This window comes from Parasteatoda tepidariorum, chromosome 4, assembly GCF_982258835.1.
Source record: "Parasteatoda tepidariorum strain Cologne lab strain chromosome 4, Ptep-v5.0, whole genome shotgun sequence".
In the NCBI taxonomy this organism is placed as follows: domain Eukaryota; kingdom Metazoa; phylum Arthropoda; class Arachnida; order Araneae; family Theridiidae; genus Parasteatoda; species Parasteatoda tepidariorum.
Window position 1 is genome coordinate 81,523,160 of NC_141758.1, and position 9,685 is coordinate 81,532,844.

Below are 9,685 nucleotides of genomic sequence, written 5' to 3' on the forward strand. Positions count from 1 at the left end.
CACCTTTACGATATTATACGATATATTATTACGATATAATTGCAGTTACTATCAATTTTTCACCTTTAGCAACATATTACTACATTTTTAGCATTTAAAAGTACAACTTTCAACCCCATTGTTAAGTATCATAAGAATATGTTCGACTATACCGCACGTGAGAATAAAACTTAAATCTTTTTTAACTTAATTAATCCTGATATATAGCCTCCTTGATTTGTGTTTCTAAAATGCACCATAATGTTTTGAATTGCAATTACCATTTATTTTAAACCATGCTCATAATAATCTCGCAGTCGTATACCCATCTGAATAAATCTTTTTTGATCATATTATTACTAATATGTATCCTTATTGTTTTTCTGAATTTAAATTTACCTTATAGATATTAATTGCAGTTAATATAAATTTTAAACCCTTAACAATATATTACTATGATTTTTGCTATTAAAATTACAACTTTCAACCCTATCGTGAAGTTTCATAAAAATACGTTCGACTATACCGCACGTGTGAATAAAAATTTTATCTTCCTTGAATCTCTGTTAATTTAATTAATCCTGATATGTAGCCTTCTTGTTTGGTGTTTCTAATATTCTCCATAATGTTATAAATTGCAATAACCATTTATTTTAAACCCTTCGTTATAATTTCACCACATGTTTGATAATTTAAACCACAACCTTTAAGCATTCAATGAAATGCCGCGAGACGATGCTCAAATACTACACGTGCTCATAATTTCTCAGTCGTGTACCCATATGAATGAATCTTTTTTAATCCCATCAATATTGATATGAAGCCTTATTATTTTCTGAATTTAAAATTCAAATTAATGTTATCAATTGCAGTTACTATTAATTTTTAACCTTTAACAACATATTACTACATTTTTTGCAATTAAAACCACAAATTCCTACCATATTGCAAAATATCACAAGACTATATTCGACTATCACTCACGCGAATAAAAATTTTATCTTATTTAAATTTTTCTTAATTAAGTTAAACCCGACGTGTGCCTCATTGTTTTGTGTTTCTAAATAGCAATAACCATTTATTTTTTAACTTTCATAATAATACTTTCACCACATATTTAGTCATTTAAATAACAACTTTAAACCTTTCAGTAAAATGTCACACACAAAGCTCAAGCAGTTCACGTGCACATAAAAATTTTATGAATGAATATTTCTTAACTTTATTAGTCCTGATATAAGGCCTAATTGTTCTATATTTCTCAAATTCACCTTAATGAAAATATTTACAATACATTTTTTTTCTCCCTTCTTTGTAATTTCACTTTATGTTTATTAATTAAAAGCTCGAGCGTAGTGTACATATGCATAAGAATTTTATCTTCTTTAATCGAGCATTTGGGTACTTAAATAAATGAACCTTTCTTAATTTTTTTAAAATCGTAATAAACAGTTTTATTGCTATTATTTGCAATAACTATTTTTTACCAACAATTTCCATCATATTTCGATGGCTGTTATTGGTTCATCATTAGTAAACATACCATGCTGGTTTACCATCATAAGGGAAATTCAACATATTCCATCATAATATGATGGTTATTGTAGGGCCAACATTAATATACATAACTTGTTGGTTGACCATCATAAATATAAACCAACAATTTCCATCATATTTTGATGGCTCTTGTTGGTCCATCAATAATAAACGTAACATGTTGGTTGACCATCATAAAGGGAATACAACATATTCCATCATAGTATGATGGTTGTTGTGGGGCCAACATTAACATACATAACATGTTGGTTGACCATCATAAAGGGAATACAACATATTCCATCATAATATGATGGTTATTGTAGGGCCAACATTAATATACATAGCTTGTTGGTTGACCATCATAAATATAAACCAACAATTTCCATCATATTTTGATGGCTTTTGTTGGTCCATCAATAATAAACGTTACATGTTGGTTGACCATCATAAAGGGAATACAACACATTCCATTATAATATGATGATTATTGTTGGGCCAACATTAACATACATAACATGTTGGTTGACCATCATAAATATAAACCAACAATTTCCATCATATTTTGATGGTGCTGTTGGTTCATCAATAGTAAACATACCATGTTGGTTGACCATCATAAAGGGAATACAACATATTCCATCATAATATGATGGTTATTGTTGGGCCAACATTAATATACATAACTTGTTGGTAGACCATCATAAATGTAAACCAACAATTTCCATCATATTTTGATGACTGTTGTTGGTCCATCAATAGTAAACATACCATGTTGGTTGACCATCATAAAGGGAATACAACATAATCCATCATAATATGATGGTTACTGTTGGTCCATGAAAAATCCAACATTACTTGATGGTTTACCATCATAGCAATACAGCAACATTTCCATCTTGCTATGTTGGAATTTGTTGGTCCATCAAAAACCAACAAACCATGATGGAAATTGTTGTATGATGGTGGCCATCAACACATGTTGGACCATCAAGAATCTTGTTGAAACCAACATAAGCCATCAAAATCCTTTGATGGTACCATCATAAATTTTGTCTTGGGGATCCAGGAGTTTCCTTGTCTTCTGGATTGGTTCAAAATTACAAGGCTACGGAGTTGAACGTAAGTAGTCGTAAACCCATGAAATCGGGTCGGCTGTTCAACGACGGTTATAAAATAAAATAAAAAACATGTTTTATCAGTTTCTTTTCCATATTATTCGTTTTCCTTTAAACGTCTTAACTCTTCAAAGTTCCTTCGCCGCGCATTTCGCTGTCGCGTATTGATTTTCCGGGTTATTTTGTACTGCTAAATTATGTTCAGTCCTGTCGCTGTTGATATCTCCTAAGATATTCATGGCCATCCATTTTTTATAAAAGACATAAGTATTTTAAAGTAAACTCTGTTCAATATATTTCTCACATTCAATACAAAATAAAAATCGGAACAAGATTTAGCTGGTAAGTTTAGTTGTAACATTTCTGCAGACAGTATCATTACCTTCATACACACATGCGTTCTTAATTTTGATTGGCTGTTCTGTGCGTTACTAACCAGAAGTCTTCTGTGATTGGCTATGTGTTATCATTCCACTCTCTTCTTATATACAAAGATATATTGTTAAACTCGGGTTAGGTTGCACAACAAATAAAGGCAACGGTGACTTGACACTTTTTCTGGTTGTTGGCCCAGACTGGATAAATGGTGCAACAACTTTTAGTTAGTTTGGGATTCAACAAATCAAGTGTTCTTTAATGCATTTCCTTTTTAAAAGACAATTGAACAGTATTAAACATTTGACTATCGTGAAATCGCGAATTTTTAAGAAAAAGAGCTCATGGACTGCGTAACAATATCTTTTTCCCTCTTCAGTATTCAATATTTTGACTATTCAAAATTTGATCCAATTTAAATGCCAATTTAATCATTCATGAGTCGACCTTATAGGAACGTATATATTGAACCCTGTACCTAGAATGACTACAGGGACCATCAGAATGGCCTGTAACGTATTTTTGGTTGGTACCCCGTAACTCCAGATAAGTTGGGGTATAAGGTACCCTTAGTTAGTATACCACAGTTTCATTAGAAAAACAAGAGTATTTAATATATCTTCAATTATTATTTTTAGAGAAAAGAAAATTCAATTATCTAAGAAACTAATGTATAATTAAAAAATCAGTGTTCCGTTTAATTAAATATTTTCGTCAATCAAATCGAATAAAATACCATAGAAGTTTGATGATCAAATCCAAATTAATTATGATTATAATTTAAGCTTCTTGAAGTCTAATTGATCTACACACAAACAATCTAGAAATAGCAAGACTGGTCCCTTCAGATCTAAGTATGCGTCAATATTCAGTCTTTCTTGAGTAAATATATTTAAACTCTTTACAACATGACTGTGTTACTTTATTTATCATTTCATAAACTTTATTTTGCTTGTGGTATCTTTTTGTGTTTTCCATTGTCATTTTCCTAGTTTCTTTAATTGGAGGATAAATATATTTTAAAACATTATTTTCAAATGAAACAATGACATTTAAAAATAAGGAGTTAATACATTAATTGTTTTTTGAATACCAGGAAGTCCAAATTTGTCATGCAAATTTGAACCGTGAAGAAAAAGGCACTGCAATTTTAATGGATCATTTTTAACGAAGGCATAATGTATAATTAATGTCGACAAGTTTTCCAGTAAAATTTTAGGCTCATCAGAATGAAAAGTAAAGTGGGGTAAAACAAAGAAGGGATTAGAATAACAGTGCGCTCCGGAGACAGTTAGTTAGGGGGTCGTCCACACATCATGTTGCAGAGTTGGCCAGCCGGTGAAGCAACCGGCTTATCTAAGCAGCGAGGTGGTCGTTAGATCTGTCATGGATTAAACTCCTTCTGTCTGTTGGGGTGTGGAAAATAAGAGTGAGACTCATACCTGTGTTATCCATCCATGCAATGCATGTTTGTGTAATACACGCATTGTTGCCAACTGCTGAACACGTTATAAAATCTTCCACACAAAAAAAAAAAACAAGATTCCTCGGTTTCTTCAGCAAAAACATAATTGCAAGTAAACAAAGACTTGTATTTTAAAGAATAAACTGCATCAAATACTTTAGAAATCATGGAAAAAATTTTATTTAAAAACAATAAATAAAATTAAAGCTCCCAATCTACTGTTGGTCTTTTGAATAGAGAGTGAAAATTATTTTTATTACAAATTAATTACAAATTCGTTGTTATCAAATAAAATTGGTTCGTCCTGGTGCAGAGGTTGGGAGAGAGAAGGGTGCCAGCGCTATCAGCGTCTTCTGACCAAGGTCAAGAAACTATAAATAGGACTAGGTGCTCGGACCTAAAAGGGGTGATCTGTGATCAGAATTCCAAAGCGATTGCACAAGAATCATTATTGTGTATGTTTACTTGTATCTCAGAGGAATAAATTTCATTAATTTCTAATAATTCTTTCTTTTTTTTAGGCTTAATAATTTCACTTAACTGCAAAGGATGTAATACCTAACTTTCATCATTGCATTTAATTTTGAATCTCCGAAATCAACATATTCATCCATGCTTAAAACAGTGAAACAGTCTCTCTGTGAGATTTTCAACATAAGTCAGCAGGTTCGAATCCCGCCGGATTATCGTAAAATGGCATTTTATGATATCAAATATAATTAACCAGGGCTATTTTAAATGCATAAACATATTATGAGATTAGATAACGTTTATTTTATACTAACGTTTATATAATGGTTCCCCTGCTTTGGTAGCCCGACGACCTGATTGCGAAGTCGAGCACTTTTAGGAAGAGCGATCGATACCACGCACCCTCGGTCCCTACTCTGGCTAATCAAAATGGTCACCCACCCGCTTACTAAACGCTGCCAGTGATGCTTGACTTCAGTGCTCTACTGGCAACCATGTATAACCCTTTGAACTGTTGACACCAAATAAACTGCATAGAAATTTTAGAATTTTCAAAATTTTCTTTCTCAATTTATTATTTAAAACTAAACGTATTTTCAGATTTATTATTTACATCCGGTATCTCAGTTCTAAATTTTGATTTAAGAATGATGGAATTAACATTTAAGTTTTTTCCCTTAATCAAACGTGAGAACCTAAAAAATCTATCAACTTATTTGTTGAACGACTTACAAGAAATTATAATTCCACTTATGCACCTTTTGCTTAAGAGTTCATTGGGATAAGTTCACAAGTTTACTCAAACATTTGTGTTGAAAAACTTTGATTTTCTGTGATTTGGTTTCTTGCTCTCCGTACTATGATAACTAAATAAAAACATTTTTTTTCATCCTATACTTGCCTTATTTCCTAGCTCGGCCATACTGCCATGATATTATATATGTATATCAGAGCTCAATTGTAAACTTAAAAAAAATAAAAATAAAAACTTTAAACATTTAAAAAATATGCTTACCATTTGTACTATCTCCAGTTTGTAATTGTTATCTGCTGCTTTTACTGTATTGATTATAATGACTAGTATCACAAAAAATATATTACGATTAAACATAACGTTGGTGTTCATTTTTCTCTATAGTTATTGAAATTAGAATCGAAGAAAATAAGCGAATTATTTATATGCTTCCTCGTTATGTTCATATAGATACAGCTAGATATTATTAAGTAATAAAAACGAATCCATTGCACGACTTAAGCTTTCGGTCACATCTTTTAATTCTATATGCAGGTTGCTTACTATTTGCGAAGACAATATTTTCTTAGATTGCAAAGATTATTCTAAAAGATTTCTCAATAGATTTGATTTGTTTTTCTGCTTGCATATTTTTTGAATATCTTAAAATCAATCTTTAACTTAGTTTTAGTTTTCAAGATTTATAATAGGATTTCCAATTATATTACGTGACATTGATTTTACGATACAAAAACATCTGCCTTGTTACATTTGAGGTTTATCATAATGATTATTCCATTTTCAGAAAACTTGTGGCTTTTATTACCTACTTCCTTTATTCTACTTCCTGGGATAAATTTAAATAATGAAACAAGTTTTTGTTCAAATTAAAACAATGCAAAATTAAACTTTGTGTAAATTATGGTTATGTCTGACCATGCTTACAATTTAAATGTACAGTGAGCAAAAAAGAAAAGGACCACCCTGAATAACTTTTGATGTAATGATCGAATCTTCACTCAATCTCATTAGTTCGAATTCTCAATATGCTAATTGAATAACGCAGACGATATTTAAAATTACGAAATCCGACGCAGAAACGCACTTTTTCTTAAAAATTATTATTTATGCTGTACTAGTCAAAGCAAATTTTGAATGGTAAGATATACAATTTCTTACATCAATTTAAAAAAGGTAATGGGAAAATATGACATTTGAGCAAAATCTGTCTAATAATTCCCGAATTATCAGACTTTAAAGAAGTCGCATATTCAAAACTCGATTTCTCAGGAACTTTTAGAACAATTGCGCTGAAATTTTGTATTCCGTTATGTAAAATTACATTCTTTAAAATGGTGTGAAAAATTTGTCTATCTTACTATTCATAACTTTCTCGACTGCAATTAAAAAAAATAATAAATTCTGATTAAAAATTAATTCTTCCATCTTTTAAAAAACGAGTTTTAAAATTGTGTTCAAAAAATTTTCTATTCGTTTTAAAAGTTCACAAGATATGGCGAAATAAGCAAAAAGCAAAATTAACTCTATTTTGTCCGAAATTTGCACGTCTCTCCTGACCAAACTATCGAGATCCATATTTTCCAGATTTCGGCTACCCCTTACTTTTTTGGGATCAAGAATCCGTCGAAATAAAAATAAGTTATTCAGAGAAAGCACCCTTTTGTGTATGATTTCATAACTTAAAATGTAGTCTGCACTAATTAAGCAGCATATTTGAAGTTACCCTCTTGAACTTTTAAGATTGAGTTCCGGAACTTGAGAATCCGATCACTAAATCAATAGCTATAACGTATAGTTCATTTTTCATTTCGCGCGAAATTTTGAAAATTGAAGAGATTAGTGGGGAAAAGAGTTTAGAGACGTTTTTTTTTAATTTTAATCTGGGTAACTTTCACATCATTAATTCTGAATAATTTTATCTAATAAAAGTAATCAATAATAACTGGAGGCTGCTACGGGACTGACACCACTAATTAAGCAAAAAAGTTATCCGCCCTTTCACGATTATGATAGTTATCCCTATCTAACTTATTTTATTCTAACTTATGCACACTTATTTTATTTTAAAACTTGTGTAAATTCAGAATTATTTCTGCTGCCAAACAAAGGACACCTCAAATCAGACGTAATAAATAAATAATTATATATTTATTTGACATTAAGATTCTGTATTTTGCTTTATTTTATAGTCAGCGTTGAACAGCCGACCGAATTCTGAGTTTACGTCTATTGATGTTCAACTTCAAAGGTGCTGCATTGTAATTTATTAAACTAAATGAACCAGATGGATTTAGTTCACTAGTCAAGCTAGGCCTGAAGGTTTGAAACACTTCAAAGTCATTCGCTTTAAGAATATTCTGTTGTACACAGGAATTTTACATCAACTTTTGATAAATTTAATCGCATTTTTACATTGCAAATTTTAATTAAATTTACTAATATAATTAATTAGTGAACACGATTATTTAAGTTACAATATCAGGTCTGATTTTCTCTACATGCATATGCATAAAACAAAAAATGGAATATTCTGAATAGCTTTTAATATTGTGATAGAGTTTCCACGTACCAAAGCTTAATAATCCGTGAATCTGACTTCAAACCTGCTAACTAATAAGTGTAAAAACAAAATCAGAAAAAAAACGTGATTCCTCTGGATGAATACGATGTATTCAAATTATTGAGCCTCAAAATATGGAGGGATAGCAGCTGTCTTTGAATTACGGTCAAAAAATTTTATTAATATTTTACTATTCAAAATTAAAGACTTAAAATAAAAGTAAAACAAAAGTGTTTATAAATGCTTGGCGACGAAACCCTGATACTCTTGTCACGATTTTTGACGATTCACGCATAACTCATTAAATATTGGTCCTATCGCTTTGAAACTCGAAGTTTCCAAAACTATCATTTAGTCGCCACAACGGATGCCAAGTATCTCCAAGTTGCCAAGATTACCTCTCAGTCCGCAAAAATGTCGCCAAACCGAGTTTTCCATACGAAATACATTAAATGTTATTTTTTCTCTAAATTATGTTAGAATTATGCAACTTTCTTGCAATTTTTTTTAACTTAACTGTTTATTTGGGGTGGTCTGAGATATTTTAGCCTCATAAGAAAAGAATAGTCACAAAATTATACGCATATTTAGAAATTCGCAAACAATATAAAATAACTATTTAAAGTTCTAAAGGCATACGAGGTAACTTTTTGCACTATTGCTATCTCTACGGCGAAAAATATTTAACGAGATTTTTCAGTATCCTACCATAAATAAGAGTTTAAAATACATAATTGTGGATGCAATGAAGACTAAATAAAATTATAAGGTCTTATATTTAATCCAGATAGTATTTGATACTTAATCTGTGGAACCAAATCTCTGTAAATGCATTAAATGATTTAATCATTAATTGAATGATTTTCAATTTTAACATAATTTGCTTATCTCTAAAAAGACATAAATTATTGGGAAGCAATAGCGGGGGATGGTGATTCGCACATAAGAAGAAACGTAAATGATTCGTTGAAGACATAAATAATTGAATAAACTTAAATGACATTACTATGAAACATAAGTGATTGCTAAGCAATTGCTTCAGAGTCATTTATGTTTTATAGTGATTAGCAGGTTGTTAGCAAGCGGAGAGTGCAACTTACTTAAAAATTAATCTTTAATGTATCATCGGATCGGTTTGGTGTTACTGCGTTTTTTTTTTTTCGTTTTTTTTCATAAAAAAAACTTTGAATAGCTTAATTGATTGAAGAGATTAAATGTGATTAACTTTTATTTTATGCACAAATACAATTCCGATTTTAATTACCGCAGTTTAGATAAATTTTCCATGCTTTCTTTTTGTTTTTTATTTTCATGCTTTCATTTTTTTTTTTTTACAGTTTTGAAGAAATGTGTTAAAAAACGTGTATCGCAGATTAAATGTCTCGTGTAATTTTCTTTTTTATGCTTTACTCTAATTTAAGTGGATT

The 9,685-nt window shown here is 30.4% G+C and overlaps 1 protein-coding gene across 1 annotated transcript in view; it reads right to left on the reverse strand.

The window, feature by feature from the left end:
- Positions 1 to 6,263, reverse strand: part of LOC107439969 (lysosomal acid phosphatase) — a 55,049-nt gene extending 48,786 nt beyond the window's left edge. Inside the window, exon 1 of the mRNA XM_087161467.1 lies at positions 5,960 to 6,263. Coding sequence (XP_087017593.1) covers positions 5,960 to 6,070 — 111 coding nt within the window. The 5' untranslated portion in view covers positions 6,071 to 6,263. The remainder of the gene's footprint in view (positions 1 to 5,959) is intronic.
- Positions 6,264 to 9,685: the final 3,422 nt, after the last annotated feature.